Source organism: Scleropages formosus, chromosome 8, assembly GCF_900964775.1.
Source record: "Scleropages formosus chromosome 8, fSclFor1.1, whole genome shotgun sequence".
Taxonomy (NCBI): Eukaryota; Metazoa; Chordata; class Actinopteri; order Osteoglossiformes; family Osteoglossidae; genus Scleropages; species Scleropages formosus.
The window spans coordinates 7,958,228-7,984,609 of record NC_041813.1 but is presented as its reverse complement, the minus strand read 5'-3'; the positions used below and the strand labels follow the sequence as shown (position 1 = coordinate 7,984,609).

Genomic DNA, 26,382 nt, shown 5'->3' with positions numbered 1-26,382 from the left:
TGCTCCATGTCATACAAATGTGCTAATGGACCACCTACCCCCTGAGGGTGTGGATAACAAGCTTTATTGTTGAGAATAACCTGACATGTCACATTTTTTTTACAGTTTTAGTTATGATTAGCATCTTAGCTGAATATGAACATCTGATGACTTATTTTAATATTTGCTTACTTTTTTTTAGTTTTTCAATTTTTATATTTTTTCACAGAGCAAAATTGTCTAGACAAGTTTAGTATAGGTGGTCCCTGACTTACGATGGTTCGACTTACGATTTTTTTGACTTTACGATGGTGATCTGGCAACAGACATTCACCAGAAACCGTACTTTGAATTTTGATTGTTTTCCCGGGAATGTGTGGAGCGATACTCGCGATGCTGGGCAGCGGCAGCAAGCCACATCTCCCAGTCTGCCACGCAGAGGTGTGTATTAGGTATATTAAATGCATTTTCAACTTGTGATATTTTCGACTTGGAATGGGTTTCACAGAATGTAACCCCATTGTAATTCAGTGGCCACCTGTAAAGGAAATTTTCAGAAAGGAAATAGACATGGGGGATTTTTACTTTTTTTTTTGTTTTGTTTTGTTTTGTTTTTTTTAAATAAACATACCACTGTCACCATGCTTAAACTGGTGGAAGAAGCCCTGCTGTGTTTATCATTCCCTCCACTGTTGAATTGACACAGCGTTTATGATTAAATCCATGGGGTTTGAGTTGACATTTGACCTGGTTTACCTTATTCTTCCAGTTTCCTTTTGGATCCCCTCCGTGCAATGTGGTAATATCTGTCCCTTTTCCCTGTCTCCCCCTTTAGTTTCAATCAACTGCAGCAGGACAAAGAGCAACCCCCAGGAGGCACTGCAGATGCTGTCATCTGCTCGTCTCACCCTGGGTAGCCTAACCACCAAGGCCAAGGTCTGAGTCTTTCACTGTCCATATAGCCGCTCGTACACTGCACAAATTTTTTTTTTTTTTTTTTAGTAAGCCGCTTTGGATATTTGACTCTGAAGCAGGGGTTCCTAGCAGTGAAAGCTTTAAAGTGCTGCTATTCAGCATTAAATTGCTATATTGACTTTGTTAATTGGATAATGACTCTTGCTCACTTTTTCAAGTGCAAATTGGGCAACAGTTAAATTGGTTCTCCAAATCTGTATAAGTCCATTGATTGAAGACCAGGGATTGGAAACCCCTGATGTAAAGTTGTTTTTATGTAAACAAAACTTTTTTTTCTGGTGTATATCAGTTTGAATGATTGAATGTATTTCTGTTCTGACATGTATAGCTTGATGTCCCCCACAGCAAATGCACACAGATGTTGCCACGGGTGAGCTCCATCCTGTCTTGGCTGATGAGGTCGGAGCCATGGAGAATTTGGTCAAAGAGCTGCAAGAACTATCTGCCCAGCTACGCAACCAATGAAGATCGAACCTCCGACTCTGACACTTTTTTTTTTTTTTTTTTATCCATTTTTAACTGTGTATGTATAATGATTTAAATGTAGAATTGCCATGGGTCTTCATGTTGATGAAGGCAGTAAAGCGTTACACAGTGAAGGCATGAGTGTTTCTTGACTGAATTTTGCCACAATTTATAAGGTATCACCAAAGTTATGTTTATATTTTTATTCAACAAAGTAAAAGTGGGAATTATATTTCAGGTAAAACCACTTTAAAACAATGTTTTTGTATAGGGAAAAAGTACATTGATCACAGAAGAAGGAAGAGAAAAGGGAGGGTTCCCACACTAACACCTGACCAGAATGGTTACTTTCGACTGAAACACAATTAGCAACTGGTCTTAAAATGAAGATAACAAAGCTGTGAGATAGATACAATATCTACTTTTTAAAAATGTATTTTGTTAAAACGGATACAAATATGCCCTTCATTAATTGCTGTGACAGCAAGAAAGGCACTGGTGGGCAGCAGCATAAGACTAGTCTTGAGAAACAGTCCTCTCTCACACTTACACAATCTCTCTGAAGGACAGGTCACCTTGGACAAGCTGAAGCAATGATAGTCCTAGCTTCCAAGTTCATATAAAGAGTCCATGGGAAGAATGATCGGAGTCTCAATTTGGAAAAAAATGTCATTATCCGCTTACCCTATAGATCATTGTTGCTGGATTCTTCCTAAAATGCTCTCCAGATAAAAAATGTTCATAGTCGCATGTGGTGAAGGAGAAGAGGGGGAAAAAAGTCTCCTTCGAAAGAACACTCATAGTCCAATTCTCCCTAATGAAAAACGATCGAGGTCCGAGTTGTCACCTGATCAAGCTCATCATCGCATGACATCAGCTGATGAATTGTTCTGTTGCATTTTCACTTGTCCAAAATGGCAGAACCCGAGAGCGAACCCGAGCTCACGGACAAACTGAAGAAGTGGAAATTTAAAGGAAGACAATGCAAATTAGACAAAATTCATAAGCTTTCAGAACATTCTGTTGGTGAAGACTCCAAATGCACAAGACTTCAGTGTTTTTCTTTGACCTCAGAAGAAGAAAGAGCAGCGTTCGTGAAGCGCCTCAACAAGATGAAGACAAAAGATGAACGAGACTCATTGACGTTTGTCTTTTTCAAGAATGTTGGTAGATGTTGCCCAAATGCAGAATCCCAGGTTTTTGTGCAAAATGGTGTTGTGACTATCAAGTTTACGCAAAGAGAAATGAACAGTGCGCAGTATGTGCAAAAGCATTCATCTCCATCTTTGGGATCATCAGTTGGAGATTGTTGACAGCCATAACTATTGAATTTTTAAAGCACAATATTTTAATTTTTGTCAATTTTTAATTTTTCAGTTTGCCTGCACTAAAACTTTACTTTAAAAGTTTAAAGAACACAGATAAATGTTGGCTTTTTGTTGGAAGTAATTTCTTGCATTGCATTTTTGTATTGACGTACCGATATCAAGCTGAAATTGTGCCTTAAATTTTGCACAAATGAACAACTCTGTCGGTTTTTTAATGTTCTGTTTCATAAAATTTCCTATTTACTGTTGTTTTTCCAATGTAATTGCATGTAAATAACAAAGGGCAGGCTTTGAAGAAGCCCATTTTTCATTCACACAGAAAAAGGGAAAAAAATGATCATAGTCCAGGTTGCATAACAAGTTTTAAAATGATCTCCAATACCACAATTATTGACTAAAATGCACCAAAATGGATTCTACTGCCAAATACCATGTGTTTGTGCTGTCTGAATTTTATGCATGGCAATTACAGATGTGGAATAAAATATTTACATTTATTCATTTAGCTGATGCTTTTCTCCAAAGCACCTTATAATGTTAAAGTTACATTTATTACATGTTTACAATCATTTACCCATTTATACAGCTGGGTAATTTTACTGGAGCAATTTTAGGGTAAGTATCTTGCTCAAGGGTACTACAGCCAGAGGTGGGGATCAAACCTGTGATCTTTCAGTCCAAAGGCAGTCTCTCTAACCACTATAGTGCCAGCTGTCCCAACAAATATAGTTTCAAAGTTAAAAATTCAGTTTTCTCCACTTTGACATTTTGTGACGTTAATTGTTCTTCCTATTGATTCTTCATATGGAAGTAGGTTTTGATCATGTCCCGATCACCATAGGGCTAGTGACACGTGGCCACACCTCTGGCACCTGTATTGCCGTGTTGTCTGCTCAGAGAATGAAGACATAACCAGTGAGTGAACTAATATGACTCCAGAGTATTTTACCTAAAACAGCCTTTTCAGGGTAAAATTAACCTCTGTGTTCTGCTTTTTTCTCTAGTTAGTTCTCTCCCCAACTTATTCAGTGGTCTTGGATCATCTTTCACATGAGGGTGGCAGCAAAGAGAGAGAAGTGCCCTGTAATTTGTGAAAGGTAATTTTTGTTTAGTATCTCTTACAAAAAAAATAAACATTATTATGAAGCTGCTAAGGTACGAGCTTCTATAAACACTTTAAAGTGCCTCTACCTTTTACAGGCACACAATTTACCTAACAAAGATTACCTAACTAGAATTTGCTCATGTCATGGACTTTAAGAGTAAAGAGCTTGGGAGAATCCACTGACTCAAGTCTCTTTCTCTCTACACATGGAGTCTATAACTCCATCTGACAGATGCAACCTTTACGACGCTTGCAGAATCCTTGCATATTTCCCATCATACTCTGTGCGACTCCTGGTCTAGTCTATGGTGATGTCTTACCTGGATTACTCTTTCCTGTCTGTCCTGCTTCTGCCACTAACTTTTCGCACAGGGATGTCCAGCACACATCCACAGGCCACATGTGATCCTTCATTTTGCATAATGCAGGTGTTAGAAACATTTGTAATTTAATATAACCTATACCTACCTTAGGGGGGTGTGGCGGGTTTGACCAGTGCCTCACTGTGTGGTGGGTCTGGGGTTCAAGAACTGCTTGGGGTGTGCAGTGGCTCCCTGCTTCTCCCTGCATATGCCTCCCCCAACATGTATAGGAAGGACCTGGCAGCCTACCTCTGTTCCTCCCTAGACATGCCCTGAAAACCATGCAAGTGGTCACTATTGGTCAGGTTTGACTCGGCACCTTTCATGCAGACCTACCATAAATACTACAAATTGTATTGAATCATGTGGTAGAACAGTTATAGTGAGATGTACACAATATGCTGTGGCTGGTAACAATTGAGTAAATTGGTAACAGTTGATAGTAGAGCTGCTGTCCCCAGTTGGAGCTCCACTGGAATCTGAGTTCAAGTCCAGCTCCATCATGTTTGCTGTCCTCCTGTTAAGCGCAGCTGGTGTTAATCTGTTCTCAGTTTGTCACCGGTTACTCTTTTACAGTGAGTTAGTTACTGTTTGATTATATTTACCAGAATTTTAATGTTGAACATGGATTCTCAATCAAGCAAGAACAGAACATTTTGACAAATACAGGACATTTCAAGCAAGATAAACGTCTATATCTTAAAGGAAAAACAAGGCTGTCTGATATGCATTTCTTAATAAAACTGCCAAAATACAGTGACACAAAACATGGATTTATGACATATGACAGAATCACTGGCCACACTAAGCTGTGCAACAGCTGAAATTTTTGCCAAGAAATAGAAGCCAGTTTCTGACAGCGAATTTGTAAAGAATGTTGTGAGCATGCTGCTGATATGACAAGCCCTGAGGAAAAAACTGTTTGTTAAATTAACCCTTTTACAACAGACTGTGGTTCACCACAGTGACGAATTGCCCACTAGTGTTAACCAACCGACCAACCAACGTCAACAACCGTTTTTCCCCGAGCGGGGCCGCGGTGAGCCGAAGCCTATCCCGGAAACACAGGGCGCAAGGCTGAAGGGGGAGGGGAAACACCCTGGACGAGACACCAGTCCATCGCAAGGCACCCCAAGCAGGACTTGAACCCCGGACCCGCCATACAACAGGCACTGGCCAAACCCACTGTGCCTATTTTAAAAACAAAAGATATAAGTTTTTATCTTTATTGGACTCAGTCACTAACCTTAGCTCATTGACCAAGTCAGGGTTGCGGCAGTCCAGAGTTTATCCTACAAACACGAGGCACTACGGGCAAAACAGGGTGCACCCTGGACAAGAAGCCAATCCATGACAGTGCTATTATTGGTGTGTTTATTTTCAGCATGTGTCCAGCTTGAAGTTCAGATTTAACAATTTCTGTGTGTTGGACTTTTACAAGATTTTCTCTAAAAAAAAAAAAAAAAAAAAAAAAATCCTGTATCTGTAAAATATTGTAATACTGTTACATTTACATTTATTTATTTAACAGATGCTTTTTTCCAAAACAGCTTGCAATGAACTCTATGTAGTGTTATCAGCCCACACACATTCTTTACTAAGGTGACTGTTATACAATAAAAGGTATTTTTCAGTGTTGGTATTTAAGATTCAATATGTCACTTGCTGTGATTTTTGCACATGCAGCTTTTGAACCAGTTCACGGTAATGATTGTAGTCCTTGGCCAGAACAAATTGGACACCTTGTCTATAACAATCGGTAGCATTTGTGTTCACCTTTCCAAAGTGTCTGCTCTTCATCTCTGTTGACTTCCTGTTGCTCCACGTATCAAGTTCAAGACTTTTGTTACAACCTACAGGACAGTCAAAGGATGAGCAGTTCATTGTATAAATGAACTAAATCAATTCCAGTGCCCCAGAAAGAATGCTGTGTTTGCCCACTCTGGCTGTTTCCATGTCAAACTTACAAGAGATCCAGAAATCAAAGGCCATCAGTTCTGCCTAGACCCCTATGTGGTGGAATGAGCTCCTCCCTTCTCTCAGAACACCTGGTTCCATCTTTGGACTCCTTTTTGTCCTGATCTCCTTACAGCTCTATAAATTTGTCCAACACTTCCAGTTACAATAATCTATGCATCCATTAATTGTCACGCCCTCTACCTCAGGGCAATGACGGACACCTGCAACTGATCAGGGGACGAATGTATAAAAGGAAAGCGCAGAACGCACACTAATGCGGAACCTTGTTCAGCCTCGCTATTCACTCGCGCTTCTTGCAGTAGATCTCCTGACCTCCCTGATTCCCAGTACCTGCTCCTCGTCCACAACTTCCCGGTTTACCACGACTTTTCGCCTGTCTACTGGATTACGGTTCTCGGATTTGACCATCGGATTTCGTTCACCCATCGGTGACCATTTGGCCTGTTTCCCTGACCACGTCTCTTGGATTGCCCCATGAGTATTCTTCCTGTGCTCCGCACTTGGGTCCGACGGGTCCGATGCATCCGCCCTAGGGAAACACCGTGACATTAATCAAAAACTCTTAGTTAAAACTCTTACTTGTTGGGTGCAACTTTGTATACTCAGAATTGTACTTCACTGTGGAACAATGAGTATGCTAAATTAATACATTTAAATACAATAGTACAGCAGTACCACATGCAAAACCAGAGAGTAAAATACAAAAACTATAAATCCAAAAGTGCAGTAAACTAAATCAAACTCATTCACCATTAACAACTAGAAAATCTCTAAGGAGCAACGTTATAACTCATCTCTTGTCCCTTTAGTTTGTCTTTTACGGGACTATTTAACTAGATTAACTGACTATGCCCAGTGCTCGTTTCCTCATAGCAAGCCTTCCCCAGGTATGGCCATCAGTCTGAGAGATGGGGGTGTGGCCTAAGCTTCACCTTTCCCTATAATGTTTCAACATTTTCTATTTTTAAACGCAGTACATTTCGATCCTGTAGTGGACTGGCATCCTGTCTAGTGTGTACCCAGACTAGCCAAGCACACTGTTTCCAGGATAGGCTCTGGACCATTTTGACTGACTTAGGCAAGTGGTTAATGACAGTGGATGAGTATTTTGGCAACGTGGTAGAAAGATTATATTGTCTAGCTTTATTGTTTATTAGACTGAAGTCTCTTTGTTGAGAAGGAAAACAGTTCTAGAAGCTAGTATGATGAGGGACTATCAAAATCTCATTTGTTTAACCTCACTTGTTCCCCCATCCCTGATTCATAGCATTCTAGCACCACTGGTCCACAGCAATTGTTTTTAAAATTGTTTTGCTAAATAAGCAAATAATAAATAAATCTGGGCGCTTGTATTGATTTAACTTACAAATTTTCAAATGCAGCTCAATTTCATTAGGATGCAATTACGTTATCACAAAGAACGTCAGGAATGTCAATGGGAATGAGCAAAACGTCCGTGTCAACAGACGAGCTCTGTTTCGGCTTCTTTGGTACATACTTGAGGGCTCTCGGGGGAGTGATGATCATAGATGATTTTGCTTCTTTTTTTTTTTCCTTTTAATGTTTTTTAATGGGTGCTTACTCAAGCTTTACCCACGTGACCTTTTTGAATGGTTCTTCAGAGGAGCCCATCAGGTACTGGTTAGCCTTGCTGAAAGCAGCTCCAGGAAATGGATGTCTCCAGACCAGAACGCTAACAGATGCAAAGCCTTGACACGTGGGGTTCCCCTGTTCACATGCCCCAGCACTCGGGCTCCTAGAACACATGGCTCATGTACGTTTCGAGTGAAAAGTGTCTGGACCAAACTGATGTTCCCTGGGGGTACTGTCTGTTCAGAGTTTCAGTGGTGATGTGAAACTCAAGTCTGTGTGTGACCCCCTCACATTGCTGCTTGGCCACATTCAGACCCTGATGTTCTGCAGGTCTTGTTCTGGTGCCCCTTGCAGACATGTGAACGGTAGACAAAACAACTCCACATGCTGACATATTTTACCATAGCCACTCACACCTGCCCCTCCCCCACTACTGGACCTATTTGCTCTGCATGTTTGAATTAAGCAGTCCCAACATTCCTGAGGACAATCACTCCAGTAAATCTTGAAAGTGCTCAGTGGTGGAACTGAAACGGTCCAGACAACAGAGCAGGTGGTTATCACAGATTTGCACTTCTGTGCTCTTGCACTTATTGTTCGCTATCACCTCTTCAAAGAGGCAGTGTGCACTAAGATCAGCTACCTCTGCTCAGGTTTCCTTTGTGGGGCCCACATTCCAGCTCCTGCACCATTGCGACCTCAGAACTTGAAGCTCTACGTTTAAAATACAGCAGTATGGTATAAAGCCTAAATAAGCTCTGGCAAAAAAGTGGTTTTCTCTTCAAAGTATGAGGCAATCGCTTCTGTTCTCTTCTCTGTAAACCTGTTGGAATTTTTTGCAGAGGTGTCCATTGAGCTCTTGCATTGATTTCCATCCACCTGGGTGTTTGGTAAATTCTGTATTTCATTTCCAAGATGTAGCAGGCAGCACTTGCTGAACAACTAACCACAGTCTGCTTCTCAGAAACAGGAACTGAGTGTCATGGGCGGCCGAGAGAACCGGGATGGCAGGACCCAAGTGCGGAGTCGTTCATTTGGATTCAGGGGATCAGGCAAGTTCTCGGTGTCGGGGACAGGCGAATGCTCGGTCGATCCGCGGTCGAGGTCAGAGCGGGGATCCATGGGCGAGGTCAGGAGACGAAGCGAAGAGTCAGTCGATTGGCGTTGAAACGATGATCCGTGGATGTGGTCGGGAAACAAGGCGAAGGGACAAAAACTGGAGGACGAGACCTGAGAACAAGGGTTGAGTGTGCACTGGACGTCATAAAGGAGGGCGGTTGTCTCTGACAAGATTCCGCAAAGGTATGGGAGCTGAGGAGGGTCTTTTAAAGGGTGAGCAGTTAATCGGGTGCTGTTGGTTGAGTTGTGGGCATGGACGTGACACTGAGGGACCGGAGCCCTCCACATCGCCACTGAATCATTTTACTGTTTATCTGAAACATTCATCCAAGGCTGTTCACAATGATAATCAACTTTGCAGTGATTTACCGATTTATACGGCAGGGTATTGTTGCTATATCAGTAAGTACCTTTATTAAGGGGGTTACAGCAGAGATTTGAACCCGTAACCTTCATATTACAAAGCTACATGCCCAAACATTCTCTACCCCATAACTGATTTCCTCACAGTTTTCCAGATCTTCACAATCTTTATTATTCCCCTACTCTCCTACCAATTTGTTTTTCCCATTTTATGTTGGTGGTGCGGTTACCACTACCTTTTGTGTCAAATTTCAGGACCTACCTTACTTGTCAGTATTGATATTTGGATGAGCAATGAACGAGGGAGACCTGTTGTCAAATGTGTAAATAAGCCACTGACATCACGGTATAGACATCTCAAAGTGGAAGAAGGTCCTTGGAAGGTAATCCTTAACTGTGCTGAAAAGACCCCAGTGACTTTTGTGCACTTGTCACATGCTCGTTGACTGATGGCGAAGCTGAGATGTGACTAGTGTGTTCTTTTTCGATGTTAGGAGACGGTCTCCTCTTTAACTGAACAATGAGTCACTGCTAAGCAATTTTCACAGAATCCACTGGTAACTCTACACGGCACGTACGGCGCGTGTGATTCAAGAATAAACCGAAGCAGTATTAGAAATGCAGCGGGACTCATGCTGTAAATACTTCGCTCATACTGTTGAATGGCCTGCTATATGGAGGTGAATGGACAAACAAACAGTACATAATGATAAATATCAGTTTTAGTAACAGTTGTTGTATTTTACATTCACGCGGCCAGAAATATGCCGCAGTAGCTTTCAAAATAATTCGACATAATGCTTAGAATCATAATTTCACATGTACTTAGAATAAGGAGAACATCATGTAATTCATATCATCAGGTGACAAACGGAAATGTTACTTTAACCTTCTCGTGCTTAGCTGTTTGTGCAGCTTAGTTTATTAAGAGAGACACCTTAGAAAAGTGTTTCATGCGAGTTGTGACCCGTTACTAAAACAATATCTAGCGGTACGGTAATGAAAATATAACAAATGAAACAGAAATGACCTGAGGCGTAAGGAATGTGCCCAGTAACTTTCACACGCACTCGCACCAAAAAATGAAACTTCAGGGTCAAGCGCGGCGCGAGCGCTCGGGCGAGAGCCCTCCGTGACGTCACGTCTCGCGGAGGTTGGCCGCTCGCGTCCCGGTCTCGCTCCTGCTGCTGCCCTCACACACATTCGTATACACGTTAAAGTCTCTCTCTCTCTCTTTCTCTCACACACACACACACGGTTGGAGAAACTTTTAAAACACTTCTCAGTCTCTCCTGTACGCTAAAGTGTGACACAGCCGCAGCCGAAACAGCTGAGGCACCCGCTGCCGTCCTCCCCCTCTTCTTCTGATCCGTTTTTTATAACTCTTAACTTTTTTTTTTTTTTTCTCCGTGTATCTGTGTATGTTATATGAAACTAAAGTTCGGTTAGGTTTAATAACTTGATTTTCTTTATTTTAAGGGCACGGGATAAATGTATACGCTCAGGGACGTGGTGATAAAGCACTTTTTACTCGCGACCGAGTAGTTTTTCTTCTTTTTTTTGTTTTTTGGTCACTTTTTTTGTTTTTCGGAGGGTGAAGTCCGACATCTGCACATTCGTGACGGGATTCCCTCCAGAGGCTGCCTCAGCGGACGCTCAATGGATATGGCTTGGCTGCGGTGGAACATTTTCCTTTCCATTGGCCTTTTTGTTTCTCCGGCGTTCGCGTCCACAGAGCTCAGTGGCTTCAGGACACTGTACGTGCTGCAGCCTGGCGCGAGCGCCGGAGACGCGCTGCGCATGAGCGCCATCTCGTCCCGCGCCGGGTCGCGGGAAAAGCCTCGCGCCATCACCGCGGAGCTCGGCGACGCGGGTGGCCAGGTGCGGACGCGCAGGATGGGGAGTCACCCGAACCCGAGCGCACCGCTCCGCCACGAAAGCACGTCCACGCACCAGCAGCAGCAGCAGGTTCGGCGCGCGGGCCATACTAGCAGCAGCGGCGCGCATCACAGCCAGATGACAATCTCTGGGTAAGGACACCGATCACGCGTTTGGAGTGATGTCACAGCGGAGTATCAAACCCCAAGTGTCACCTAAGTGATCATACATACAAAACGGCCTTACCTACACAGGTGTCACCTATTGATTAGCTCTGTCTTCACTCCACTTCCTTCTATGTGCTGACACTTGCTGCAGAGTCTTCATACATAGGCCAGGTGGCCACGAGGGTAGTTATCACAGTGTCCAGGTGGATGCTCTGCACTCACAGTGGGGACAGTAACTTCAGGACTTTGTTTGCTGACTGTGAAATAGTTTGTTGTTCTGACAGATGTTGAACGGCTTAATAACAAACACTCCTTGTATTCCCATCCAGACAAAAAGCTGTCCGCCTTCTAAATCTAATGGCTTATGTTTACAAAAAAGTGCATTTGTGTAGCGTTTCATGCAGTTTCATCTCTGCTGAGTTAAAGGAGCAGATATTTTCCCAGGATTCATGTAGCCCAAGGTTTGGGAGCACAGCCCCGAAGGGCCCCATCTGCGAGAGGCTTAGAAGTGTAATTATGAGCACCCACACTGCCACTCACAAGCAGGATCCTCTTGCCAGTCCCACAAGGGAGGGGGGTCTTAGGCTTCTTTTGGCTGGTGAGGATGGGGTGGCCGCCCAGGAAGGAGGGCCGTGACTCAAGCCCCTTCGTGCCTTTGCATCCAGGCCCTGACTGTCGTTTCTGGGTGCTGTTGCAGGATTAACGTCTGTGGAGGGCAGTGCTGTCAAGGATGGAGCAGGGCTCCCGGATCCCAGAGGTGCACCAAACGTGAGTATACAGCTGTGTGGATCGGTGGGGCCTTGGTAGGTAACTCTGTTTGGAGGTCGCCGCAAGGGGCCGGGTTCGGGTACCGGGTAGGCCGACCTATATCATCTTTTTGAGCGAAATGCTTAAACAGAATGTTTGGGTAGCTCTTGTTTCAGCACATTCTAGAATGTCGTAGAATGCAGGAGAGACATTTCTTGCCAACAATACACTTTGTAAACTTAAGAATTCTGATGTGTTGTGATTATAAGGTGCCGTGGGTGTGATTCACACGAATGTGCTCATGCATGTGCTTTCTCTTGGGCTTCCTAGCAGTACTTCACAATGGTCCCCCGTGTCACATTTCATCACGTGCCTTTAGAATTGCTTGCAGTTAAGACATGTTTTAACTACAGCATGCATGGCTAGGTTTGTGTTTTCTTTTCCATTGGTGTCATTATATAAAATGGGCATTCTGTGTGATGTATGGCTTTCTCAGTGAAGACAGGCATAAGCTGTAGAACTGGATTCTAAGAGACACTTTTATAATTTGTCTTAATGTAACCTGAAGAGAGCAGAGTTAAGAATTGATTTACATTAATAACAGAGTTTTGTCATTCTGAGGTGTAATTCATTTTGAATATCGAGGTTTCTTTTTTCATACGAAACCCAACCCTTACGTACACAAACTCTATGGGGGGTTTGAAAAAGCAGCTCTAAAATATGAGAACTGACGGGTATGAGAACAGCACGTTTTTATGCTGGCTTTATAAATAACGGAGGCCCGGCGGTTCTGCCGCCCACCTGCGAACAATGACGGGTCTGTCACTGGCACATACAGCATGCACGGCATCTCCTGGTTATGTTCTTATTTCAGATCAGAAAGGGGACTGAGTGTGTAACTTTCCGCTCACCCAGGGGACCGCTTTCTTTTTCAGTGGCAGGCTCACCAGGTCCATTTTTATCCAAGAGGCAGAGTTTTCTGCGTCGAATCTGATTGACCCCCTGGCGACTGATGAGTTACTTTTTGTCTGAGCTCTAGATCATATATTTAATAGGCAAACCCCAGCCCCACTGCTGCTGCTTAGAGAGCCACTTTCACGTTTTCTTTTCGCTGTGTTACTGCCATTCAGCGTGCATGTCATTTGACCTTCTTCTCACTCATGCATGGCTGAGGCTGTGGACAATCAGGGCAGCCTTTGAAATCCATATTTTCCGGAAGACCTCTTCCCCATTGTCTTGGCTCGTTTTCCCAGCACCTCGGCTTCTGAATTACTCCCCCCTTGCTGTGCTGGGGAAACTGACTGAGGGCTGGGTCAGCTGAGTTATATTGTGGTGTGCTGTGCTCTGTTTTCAGATGGGGCAAAGAACGATGTACGGGCACTGTTCATTATAAACGTTTATTGAAACACCGGCACACAGCGAGAGGTATTGGCATGAACGCAAGGAAGTAATGCTTTCGGTCCCAGGACCCCTTTCCTTAAGGACCTGTACCTCAAGCCAGCCTTCCCAGCCTACTTAGCGCCTCTCAGGCTTTCCCTCCTCTTCTTCTGCCTCTCACTGTCGAACAGACACTCACGCCCTTATATTCCCCGAGAGTCTCCACAGCCGTTGAACCACTAATTCAAATTTTACCCACAATTCTCAACTATTTACAATATACCCAGCACTCCCCAATAATGCGGGTCATTACAATATGTATGTAAATACCAAGTACCTTTTTTCAACATAACTGGATGTCATTATTAATTTCTTTCTAAGTTGACTCTCTTATCCAAAGCAACTTACTATTTGGTGTGACTCATTTGTGCGAATAAGACATTTTACTGGAGCAGTGCAGAGTATGTGCCCTGATGAAGAGTAGCACAGCTAGAGCGTTAGATTTGAACTGGGACGCTTCAGGTTACCTTCACTTTTCCTTGGTTCCTACATTGTTTGCCATATTTTGAAAATAAAGGCACTAAGATGAGAAAATATGTAGTTTTATGCATTTTGCTTTAAAAAAAAAAAGGCAGAAAAATGGCTGCTTTATGACAGCTTGAAAATTGTATGTATCCAGTGCTTTATGAACTTTGAGTTCTACACACAAGAACAATACTTTTTTTTTGTGGTTTGCAGTACATTTTTAATAGAAAAAATATTATCACTCAGACCTCACTGTGATTCATTGCTCTTCATCTGCCTGTAGATCGTTGGCTCATTTAATTTAAGATTAGCACTTTGCTTTCTGCAATGTTCTGTTCATGGAAGACAGACTGGGTTGTAATTCATTTGTTCCGTGTTTAATGGATCTTGATATCTACAACCCCCTACTCCTTAAAGACACACACACTGTGCCCACCCCCTGATATACTAATAAATTGGTCCCTAATAGGAATAGATTCTGTTTGTTTTGGCCTTGCCCTGCAGGTTGCCAGCTAATGCTATGCATGTCAAGTGTGCTATTTCATTCTTCTGGTTCTGAAGACAGCAAGGCCTTCCCCTCTCTCGCAGGAGGAGGGCCGTCTTGGACTCGTTCCACAACAAGCAGAGCTCCGTATGTGGTGTGACCGCAGGGAGTCTGTGCTCTATTAAGTCCATATCGTATGGGCTAATCAAACAGCAGTACAAGACAAACCCCTGAAAAGAACCAGAATTCCTCATAATGACAGGTTTCTCAGATTCTGCAGACACACCTTACTGGGATCAGATAATGCTCTGTCTTGTATATATAAAAAAAATATGTATTTGTACACGTGGGGGCAGAGAGCAAGAAATGAAGGTCTTCTGGGTGAGGAGTATTATGGGAACACATCTTATAAATTTATTATGCACAGTCAACTGTTTTCTGTAAAGTTCAGTGTCAGAGGTTCCCGTTTCTAGTTTTGATGTACTTTTGTCTGTTATTTTTGTTTGAAACTATGAAGTAGTTTAATTAGCATTGACTTTGTTCTTTATTCATTGTGTGTCATGGCAGGGCACTGGTGAGTAAGACCCAATAATGGGTTCTTTTATTATCAGTGAAACAAAAGGAGCAGGTGAAAAACAGTGGTCGGGGACAGGTGTGGGTCAGGCGATGAATGATCAGGGTTTCATAGGAGGGACGAGGGACGTAGGCGTGAAGACACAGCAAAGATCGGAAGCCGGAGAACAAGGAACAGAAAATAGCCAGAGGTGCGAAGCACACGGGAGTTGCAGTTGCTTGAAATGAAGTTCCACAAAGCAGGTCTGGGATCCCGGCCCCTTTATCCTGTGCCGTCCTGATGAGAGCCAGGTGCAGGTGTCGTGCATGTGACAGTGTGGTGCTGTTAGGGTTTCTGTATATATAATTTGTATTACAAAATATGTGCTATGACACAGATATTAGAAAACTGTCGAATGCTGTTGTTATGACTAATAAGATATTTAATATGTATTTGATCATTTGGGAAATATATAATTAATATTGAATTTAAAGAATTGATACATTTAAATTATTTAAATGATCAGGAAGTACAGAATGAGTATTTCCTGTAATTACTGATTAGTTGGAATAATGAATAATCTTGCATTTAACGTTTTTCAGTACAAAAAGCATATTGATAGTGATTTATTTTTTTAAGCAGTGCATGTACTTCTCATGTAATAGAAATTTTGATGGGATGGGATAATTCTTTATTAATTCTTGTGAGGAAGTTCACATACATAGCAACTGAACTACACACACATATTGTCTGAAACCGTTTGTCCCGGGCGGTGTCGCGGCAAACTGGAGCCTAACCCGGCAACAGGCGTGGGGCTGGAGGGGGAGGGGACACACCCAGGACAGGATGCCAGTCCATCCCCAGACACCCCAAGTGGGACTCGAACCCCAGACCCATCAGAGAGCAAGAACAGGCCAAACCCACTGTGCCACCACACACACCCCCCCCCCCTGCAACTGAGTTATTACCACCTAAATAATAAATGAGAACTGCTAACGAATAAATAAAACAAATAACAAATTACTGTGAAACTGTAATTTGATTACAGCAGCAAAATAACTCAAGGTGTTCAATACGCAACCCTGCTACTCTCTGTTTAGGGGCTAACAGGCCTGTGACTGGCATTATGGCTGCTGAACCTACAGATTTGTGCACCGGAGTTGAATAATTTAGTAGCTAAAAGAGCTCATGGAGGGGACGAGAAACTAAATTCTTCCTCATCATTTTTCCTCTAATTCCAAAGCTAACACTTCTAGTTTAATACACTTTATGGCTTGAATGCAAGTTTCATTCAGTGAATGACTCCATCAAGGCTTATAAGCATTTTACAGTTTACCTTTGTTAACCCAGGTGAAATAAAAGAAGTACTGTATACATAAGGGTCCATTAGGACTTGGAAGTACTATTTGACAGGAAAAGCATTTACATTTACATCACAACAATTTCTTCCACAGATTTCTGAAGAACACAAGTAAGATGCACTAATCAAATGTAGTAGCATAACATTGTCATTGAGGTCATTCTCCAGCACACTGAAGGCTGCAGAATGTTGCTGAATCCTAGCCCGAAAGTGATTTTTCTGACTGTCTGGGCCATTGCACAACTTGAAAAATCCAGCTGGGCCCTTGCTTACTTGTGGGCTGCAAGCCCAGGTGAAGGGGGGGCTTGCAAAACGGAACATGAAGAACCTCCCTGGCTTTCAAGTTGGAAGGCACATAGATGATCAGATTCAAGTCACAAAGACACTTTGACTTCAACGGATCTGTCACAGCTTGGTATAGAGGAGGATATGTAGCAGTCTGAGACCATCCCAGGGCTCAGATCTGTATATAGGAAGCTTTGAAAGAATCCCCCGAAATCTGCTGACCCTGTGTTCTTAAAGTGATTGTGTGACTCCACATTATGAATCCATAGACCAAATGAGTGGAGTAATCCTTAGAGAATACAATGTAAGGGTGTCTTTCAATCGCATGCCACCGTCTGTAATTGCCCACACTTTTCTGGTTCTACTTCGTCATTTAAGAACATTAGCCCTATTCCCAGTGGCTGCCTGCATATTCATGCTCTGTCTTCCAGATTTCCTTTTTTTCCTTCAGTAACTCCGGCAATGTGTTTAGTCTCTTGGTCTTTTTTCTGATCCTGCATACCGTGCATTTCTCAGTGAATGCTGAGCCTCGCCAAGAGCTTAGGAGCACGCCTGAGTGGCCATCGTCTTTTCAGGGTAGGAGAGGAGGTGCAGAAGAGAAACCAAATAGAGGTGCGCGTTTATTTGGCTTGAGAGCGAGGTTATGTTCTCAAGAGTGGCCCGTTGACCTAAAGATATAAAGCTGGGAAATAGGGGGAATTTTAGTCGGTGACTTTTTTCCTCATAGCAGCAAAAAAACATTTGTGTCTCTCTGCCTACATGAATAGTCCAGAACGGCCAAGTTCAAATGAGGATTTAGAAAACTTCTAACATTTTATTATCTTTTTAATGGAAACACCATCACGTAGAATGCTTATATGAGACTGCTATTCCTTTTAGTGTGGTGCCTTTTGAACAATATCCCTAGTGAAGCGACCTTTTTCAGGATTTTCCCAATTATTATTCATCAAGTTCAACAGTGGTTAGGGACCAAATTATTGGAATTCAGGTCTCAGCTGGGAGTAGGGCTTTTGCAGTTGTACCCTTGAACAAAACCGTTAACCTAAATTTGCAGTTGATGCCAGTAAGCTCATAACTAATGGCCAAAAGGTTTCCACTCAAGTCCAAGGAAAACTTGTTCTTTCTTGCTCTAAAGTGGATATCTTAATATAATAATGGGTGAAATCCATTATATAGGCTCCAAATCTATACATAAATCTATTAAAAAATTCTGTATAAGTTGTGTTTATCATTAATTAACAATAGAACAGAAGTGGGTCACAGCAACATAGAGGCAGACTCAGTATATTCAGAAATTGCTAAAAGATGCATAAAATCCACAGAGCTACATAATGCAACTCCAAAACAAAGGGTTACAATATTTAGCAGGTCTATCAGTTATTTATACTATCAGTTTATTTTTAAGTGGCCAGACATTCCAGAGATTCTTTGAATTATTGTCGAGTTCAAATTTTAACTTTTCTAGTGGAAGAAAGACACTTGAATCAGCCACATTTTTATAGAAGGAACCTCAAGTACAGACCATCACGTTAAAATACATTTCCTTGCCAGAGTGTAAAACTGATCAACCTATGTTCTATAAATTTATCAAAAAGTAGAAGGTGGGTTGTCATTTAAAAAGAATGTAGACAGGGACAAATCAGACTTTTTGATAGAAATCTTTTGAATAGTTGAATGAATACTGTTCCAGTAAGCTTGTTTCATGTCATATTCCTGGAGTAAATGAATAAAGTTCCCAGGAGCGCTGTGACATTTAGAACACAGATGAGATGGCCCCGGAGTTATCCTACAAAGACATACTGGCGTAAGACAAATTCATTGAATGAAGTCTTTTTTTTTCTTTTTCCTGGGTGCTGCAGGAGGTGCAAACAGGGAAAAATTTGGCACATACAGAAAATCACTAATTGTCACTGAAAGATAAGTGAAGGTCATGCTCTCTTGTCTTCCTCCGAGCATCAAAATAACGGGTATCATTGCTTGTTGAAACATCATATGTTGTATATAATCTACATGAAATCTATATGCATGTAGTGTATATAATGTCAGGAGACATGAGCTGTTTTTCCATTCAGCAAACTGAATACTCTTTCCTTTTTGTAGAGCTACTGTAAAATGTCTCAGTTGTTGGCATCAGAACTGTCTCAGTTCTCAGAAACCAGTGGTGATGTACCAAAGTTTTTTTTTTTTTTTTTTTTTTTTTTATTATAGGTTTTCCTTTTCTACCACTATTTCATCTGCAGCTAAATATGATATGCCCACCATCTATACCCAGAGATCTGGGTTAGCTGTTGAGATTGAATATTATGCAGTGTCTCAGTAAAAGGTAAGAATCTTAATTGTGTTAGGTAACATGAAAATAGTTCCATTCCAACCATAAGTTATGCTTTATAGAAGCAATATAGTGGAGGCCCAGTCACCTGGATACATTGTGTGGAGCAGTATGTCTTAGTGAATGTGAGTCTCCAGTATTTCACACAGGGCAGGAAATGTGAGAATGAAGGCAAGCTCCAAAGGGCATCTCATTACTTGGGATGGGTGAGTGCCCAGGAATTGGTGGACAGGCCTAATAAGCCCAACTAATAACTCTGTTATCATAAGACAGTCTGCAGTGTGGAGATGATAAAGCTAACAGCGCATTCCCTAATGTCTTGTTTTTGCCTCATTTGCAGTCCACCTTTCAGTGACAGAAACATCTGCCCTGGCCGTATGCTGGGATGGCATCTGTCTTCTTTCCCGACCCCTTCCATGGTGGACTTAGAGACACCAAAGGGCATGTAGACAGCAGTAATCGACATTCAGCACATTTGCACGGGTACACACACACATGTACACACTCTCATTTCCTCTGTCCTGCATCACTACTTGAGGACCTTGCTTGTGAGTAATCTGGAGCAATCTCAGCAAATGGACTTAAGGCTGAGTGATTTATTCCCCTCCTCAAACAGCCCTTAAGCTCACATTATTTCAGCTGTGCCCTTGTCACAGAGCGGCGTTGGCCTGTCGTGCCATGTCAAGGTGCTGGCGGGGTTTTCATCAAACCTACGGCATGCATGCAGCCAGGACAGGCAAGGTGCACAAACCTGTTTATTGTACAGGGAGGAGAAAGTGACACCAGCCTCCTGGGTGGAAATTAATAGTACAAAAATAGAGAAACAAAAACATAAGTCAGCAGAAGCAAAGACTACGGAGTGATGTAATCTTTGATGTAATTGGCCTCTGTGCAGGACATGGGTGTCACGCCTGCCAGTTCCAGCGCTGCCCAGACTAAGGTGTGCCGGACTACTCTGAATAGTGTTAGGGGTTAGGGAGTGAGTTATGGGCCTTACTATTTGTTCACACTGGACTTTGCATCCATGTATGGATCCAAAGAGTACTAATAGGTGCTTGGTCTTCATGGACTTCCTCTGAGGGGTTTGTGAACATGGCCCAGTGTGGCAGCTATTTCTGTTCACAAACAGAGGTCACTGTGGAAAAGGGACAGAGTAATGTATGAAACACGGAGAGGAGATGATGAACAAAGAATGGATGAAATGTGTATAGTAGAGAAGGTGCGCGTGTGTGAATATGGTGTAGATCTTGGCAGTATGCACTGAAAGTCTCCTACAGTAATTCAGTACTTCTGGCTTGCTTCCAGTCACCTGTGAAGGCCAAAAATCTAGGGTTGTTCTTTAATGCACTAACCTACCACCCGTGAGGTCATTGCTTTCAGCACCACCATAACTAATTGCAGGGCCTGTTGGAGGAACTGTCCTCTTGGGCTCTGGGTTTTGATGAGGGAGTCGTTTGCTGTTCAAGGAAGCATGGAGGAGTTGTTGTTTATGTTGGTCATTGTTGATATCCAAGGGAAGAAACTGGGATTTGTATGGTACTACAGTTCAGGGATATCCACTGGATATGGTATTAATCCATTTGTCCTAAGAGGACTAAATACACTGCTGTTTTCAGTCTGACTTGCAAGGCAAGTTAATTGTGATGCTGTATGTACCATGTCTTGCATATGGTATAACACATCATATGGACTTCAGACCTATTAGTTAATTTAGCATGTAAAACTTGAGCTGTTGCATTGCTACGCATGTTGAAATGACAGCTGTGTGAGAGCTGCTTTGGGTCATTTGCTGTATAACCTGCGTTGTTACAATCTAATGTCTGGCTTGAAGTTACTGTTATTGCAGCACTGACAAAGCTCCGGTGTTGTCTAACAAAAGGTGTAGGGTAATACTTTCAATTGTTGCAGACAGGAAGAAATGGCCTTGCTGTTTATTTGGGTATCTCAACACAAGAAACATGACATACTGTACAGTCATGTGGAAAAAAAGTACACCCTCTTTAAATTCTATGGTTTTACGTATCAGGACATCTTGATCAGGTAAATACAACCTCAGATGAACAACAACACACGACATATTTCACCGTAGACATAACACTTCAGTGCTAAATGTAAGGATGATACCACTTCCCTTACGAAGAAGATGCAATAACACCTAGTTTGATATATGCAAATCCAACCAGAAATGTTTTCAGTTTTCTGGTTGGTTTGACAGTTTACCTTAACAAATTTCTAAATTTGCTGCCTACTGGAGTCTTTTGGTTGGCTTTATGTTGATGTACACGTCTTTTGAATTACCAGTGAGACAGTTGAAATGACAAGGACAAAGTTTAATATTAAATCCAAGGACACAGGAATAGTCATTAATTTATAATCAAAACCATAAACCAGACATCAGTTGAGATAAACAAAAGTATCTGTTGTTTTGTGACCACAGCAGCCTTACCTGTTCTTTGCTCTGTGTTCCAGCAAACTGCCAGCCACAGTGCCAGAATGGAGGGATGTGTCTGCGGCCCCAGCTCTGTATCTGCAAGCCAGGCTCCAAGGGCAAAGCCTGTGAGCAGAAGACTCTACCCCCATCCAATCCACCTACAGCAGGCCACACCCCTGGCCGTACACCAAGTCACACCAATGGACACACCACTGGACACACCAATGGACATACCAACGGAGCCATCCCTGGGCAGGGCGTTGTGCCACAGCGACCCATCCCCCAGCAGGCATCCCCACTGATCCACACCCAGGGCCACGTCTCTGGCCCCCACACCAGCATGGCTCAAATGACCCTGACTGTGAAACAGTCACCCCAACTCCTCCGACCCCAGTCTGCAACACAACTGTAAGTTGCAGCCGGTTAGAATCCCGAGTTACACCAGACCCTTCAAAGAGCAAATGTGTTTGACTTGCCTGTATCTTTCTTCTGTAAATCTTTTTTCTGTCAAGATTCAAACCTTTTGCCGGAAACAAATGTTTTGAAGGGAGTGTTCTTCTATTGGAAGCGTAGACTAAGTAACACAAAATTCCATATTCCGTATTGATTAGTTTTCCCTCAGAATTAGCTCATGCATGGTCTGGTTTTCCTAAAATTTTAAAGCACACAGTTGTGGAAACACTGATTTCATCAGCCCTGTGCCAGGCCCTTGTTCCATGAAGGATTAGAGCAAGTGCTCCTAGCTATTAGGCAAGGCACACCCAGTCTCATGGTGACACTCTGATTTAGCAGAAAGGTGATGGGCTATTACCAGCATCAGATCAGCAAGCAAAGCAAGGCCCAATGTGATCTGCTGTTTTTTTCTGACTAGCTTTTTGGGCTGATTTTAAATTGTTGGTTTGTCTTTTTCTGTTTACTATCCTATCCCACTCAGATCATTTTTAGTGCTTTCATTCTTCAGTATCTTACCCCCTGAAGGCATTCCTTTTGCTGTCACCCAAGGTGATAAGTATAACATCTCTCTGAGCATTTTAACAAACCATGCAAGCACTGGATTTAATGTAGCTGGCTATGAGTTTGTTTGGCCTGTCATTATGCTGAAGTGATGAAAATTCACAATCGCAATCATTTGGGTGTACCGAAAGACCCTTTCCTTGTCAAGATTAATTGAATTGAAGGAAGGCTTAGAATAAATGTTTTGCCTTAGTTTGGGACAGCGTGTTGATGGAAATGTTCAAAATCAGCTTGCTTTCATCTCAGAAAATTTGGACCTGGGTACACATTCTTTATATTGACTAATGGTATTTGAAATGTTTGTGGATATGTTCACCACTTGTGAATTCACTTTAAAATCTCCTAGTTTTCTAACTTGTTCAGGCAGCATAATTGCTTCCAGATTTGAAGTTAATTTTTTGTTAAGGGGAATCCTCTCCTTTTATCAGTTCATTTGTCAGAAATATTGTTGAGTATGTTATTAGGTGTTTCCTTGAAAATAGACTATCCATTGGCATTTGATCAGTTAGTTAAATGCCTAGTGTCACTCCGTACACTTCTGATGGTCTGGTGGAAACATGGCTTCCTTGTGTCAATGGGCTACTCCAGTCTTTGGTGTGGCTAACTTCTTGGCCTTATTAGGTCTGTCAAACCTCATACCCTGCAGTGACTTCAGTCTTCCTGAACGGTCTTTTCAAGAAGTTCCTTTTTGAATTTCTGGGGCACTGGGCCTCCCACCTTTGACCTCTTGTTTCAGTATCTTTGCATGGCTCCAGTCTCAGCAGGAGCTGCCATAGAATAAGCACATTTAGAGGAAAAAGAACCACAGTGTGACACAGTTGACTGGAGGCTATTATGGGGTCGAAGCTGAGTGACCGGACGTCTGCTGTGACAGTGTGGTGCGCAAATGGCCCTTGTTGGGAGATCGCTTTATAGTATCGGCACACACCGAGGGTGCTCGCATGGAAAGGCTAGGTACACATATATCACTGAACTGAGGTGCTTCTCTCCATCACTCTGACTTGATGCATAAATTACAGGGGACAGGTTAATGCTACTGTAATGGATGTCAGCACGGTTCAGTTGGTGGGTCAAATGAGATGAGTTATTTTCTGTGAATATTACTGAACATAACAGAGATGGAAGGTGTAAGTTGTAGTTATCACTCTGGTATAGGTTTTGGTTTTTGCTTATTTATGAAAGAGAAAACGGGGCGAAAAATGGCATTCTTGGCGTATTTTAATTAAGGCCCAGACTGATATCAGCCCTACTTAGGCATTCATGCTTTTTTAGGGTTGAGGTGTAATTATGCAGTTAACTTGAAGGACCAGAGAGGTGGGGCTGGGGGAGTGGGATTTGCACCATTTCATTTATTATAGCTGATGGGAGATTGTGAAAATAACGGAGAGTGGAAGTCACTCACAAACCTGCCTTGTGCTATTTTTACTGCTTTGTTTCTCTTTGTGTCCAGAAGACTAAAAAAATTTAATCGGATGACTTGATAATTTCAGAACTTCTGCTGTTTCCTTAACCACAGTTTTGTACACACAAACTGCACAAACATTCAGTAGCGATAGAGCAAGCATTGTCTGACATGGTGTAAGTCAGTTTTGTACATTTTTGTTTTTACTAGCAGCCTGTGGAAGTGAGGTTTCTATGAACGGGGTCCTTCAAATCAAGTCCTCGCATAGGGCAGAGCACAGTCCTTTGGTCCCCGTGGTCACACCTTGTCACAGGGAAATCCAGGAATAATCTTTTAGTGGAGCGGTCATATTATCGTTTCTGTGTCTATTTATTTGTGTTTATGTGTAATGGTACCCAAACTTATGACTGAAAACAGATGCGTACATGGAGATTGCCAGAGAAAACTTTATACAGGTTGACAAGACTGTGCAAGGAAACCTGTTGCTGAACTACCAGCCAGCCAACCAACCAATGTCTACAACTGCTCGTCCCAAGCGGGGTCGCGGTGAGCCGGAACCTACCCGGCAACACGACGCAAGGCTGAGGGGGGAGGGAGCACACCATGGATGGAACACCAGTCACTTCAAGGCACTCCAAGCAGGGCTCGAACCTGGCACACAGAGGGCACTGGTCAAACCCACCATGCCCCCCGTTGCTGAACTAGTTGGACATATTTTATTAATTAACACTTATGTTTTTTGCTGGTTATATGAAAAATGTATGGGCTCAGTGTTTGCTATTTTAACACATTTTTCTTTAGGAATTTTAATGCCGTCAGATGATTGCTTCTGCACTCTGTCTCCAGATATCTTCTCAAGTTAAGTTGGTCCTTACCATCTAAAGTAGGTGGATATGGAATGAGATAGTGGGGTTTCCCTGGCAAACAGTGTCCCACCCTATCAACTCCTCACCAGCTTTCCCGGCACTGGGGGTCCTTTGAAGACCTGGTATTTTAGAGACTGCCATGTCCTGTTTGTCTGATTCTCTCTGTGGTTTTTGTGATCTGATCCTGTAATGGGCTGAGAGAACCATCCAGGAGCCAGATGTGTGTGAAGTGCGTGGGTAGGAAAATTGTGCTGGTTAAGTGTGTGTATTCCTGTATCTGTGTGTGGTCAGTCGATGAGCTGTCTCTGACAGGAAACTCTTGTAGAGATGTGAGTCAAACTCCCACACAGCTGCAAATTTCACCATCCTGTGACTCAGTGCTTGCCTCATACCCTCAGCTGTTGAGGCTCTGCCAGCTTTCTGGGATATCCCAAGGACCTGCTGATCGGCTACAAGGAGTCCATGACTGGGAGGTGCTTCTTGTTCCTCAGACGTAGGGACAGCAACTTCCTTTAGCCACTTCAGGTGAAATGCAAGCCACAGGTTAAAGAGTTGGTGTTCCTACTTGGTTTTGTAACCAGTCTGAGATCCTTTCCCAATGTGAGGAAGCTCTTGTGATGCTGATGTGACTTGGCTATACTGGGGACTCACTTCCCACTTCAGATACTTTGTTCTGTTTTGCAGGAAAGCCATTCAGCCATGAAGTGGCAAGGGTTTAAACCGCGATATGCTTAGTCTGTTCAGTATCAGGCTATCCCAGGATGTCGGGATGCTCAAATTTTTAAAAAAAATTTCCCCTCGCTCTTAGTTTGTTATTGTCTGAGGCAGATCTGCAAGCATTGCCAATAATTTACTCAGTTTTTGAAAGGGAATCTTGAGATTCCTCTTGAGGTCCTTTAGCCAAAGCAAAGGGTGGGAGGACTGGGGCTGTTTCTTTAAGGACATGTGAGAACCATCAGGCAAGCCATGTGGAGCAGTGACAAACATGGAGATCCCTCCCAACATATACAGTAGTGCTATAAAAAATATTGAGGCCTCTGTTTTAGTTCATTGGGTTCATTATAGTTGAATTAAGTGTGTCAGTTCCCTGGAGGAGGGTATGAAGGGGTTTGGATGGAGGGGTGCAAACAAACTGACGTGTCAAGAGAAGCTCGAGGCTCAACAGGTTCACCCGTCAATGATCTGTTTATATGATCGTAAGCAAGAGTCTGTTCAGATATTTTGCGCTACCAGGGTCTCTTAACCACTCCTTGGAAACCGCAAAATCTTTTTTTTGCTCTCTTTAATTACATGTCTTTTGCCAGCACACATGGCCTTGCCAGATATTTTGTTAAGACTGGAACTGGATCTTATGTTTATAACTTCTTTGTCTCTTCCAAATGCAGCCTAAGCCCTAGCTGCTAGAGTCACGTTTTATTTTGTTTTTTGAGATAACCATCACACATTTCAATAGGGTTGTTGGAATGAAAACAGTTCCACATTGGGACTGGACTCTACCTTGTCAAAATGTTAACCAGGTCCCATTGTTTTCCTGTAAGATGGGACACTTAAGGAACAACTGTCTACACCCATCCTACAGCTATCATTGGTGAATTGATCCTGACATCTATTTAATAATCTACTTCCTTCTGAATATGTTTAATGCTATGAGGCCATAAATCTTCCTGGTGTGTGCCGATGTTAAGGTTGATATTG

The 26,382-nt window shown here is 42.7% G+C and overlaps 2 protein-coding genes across 7 annotated transcripts in view; both read left to right on the top strand.

Annotated features, from left to right (window-relative positions):
- Positions 1 to 1,553, top strand: part of ttc27 (tetratricopeptide repeat domain 27) — a 70,738-nt gene extending 69,185 nt beyond the window's left edge. For both annotated transcript variants that reach the window (XM_018765994.1, XM_018765996.1), the window contains 2 exons: positions 815 to 915; positions 1,300 to 1,553. In XM_018765994.1, coding sequence (XP_018621510.1) covers positions 815 to 915; positions 1,300 to 1,419 — 221 coding nt within the window. In that variant the 3' untranslated portion in view covers positions 1,420 to 1,553. The remainder of the gene's footprint in view (positions 1 to 814; positions 916 to 1,299) is intronic.
- An 8,878-nt stretch (positions 1,554 to 10,431) lies between these two features.
- Positions 10,432 to 26,382, top strand: part of ltbp1 (latent transforming growth factor beta binding protein 1) — a 90,642-nt gene continuing 74,691 nt past the window's right edge. For all 5 annotated transcript variants that reach the window (XM_018725028.2, XM_018725031.2, XM_018725029.2 and 2 more), the window contains exons 1-3: positions 10,432 to 11,299; positions 12,012 to 12,082; positions 21,444 to 21,813. In XM_018725028.2, the coding sequence (XP_018580544.2) occupies positions 10,929 to 11,299; positions 12,012 to 12,082; positions 21,444 to 21,813 (812 nt within the window). In that variant the 5' untranslated portion in view covers positions 10,432 to 10,928. The remainder of the gene's footprint in view (positions 11,300 to 12,011; positions 12,083 to 21,443; positions 21,814 to 26,382) is intronic.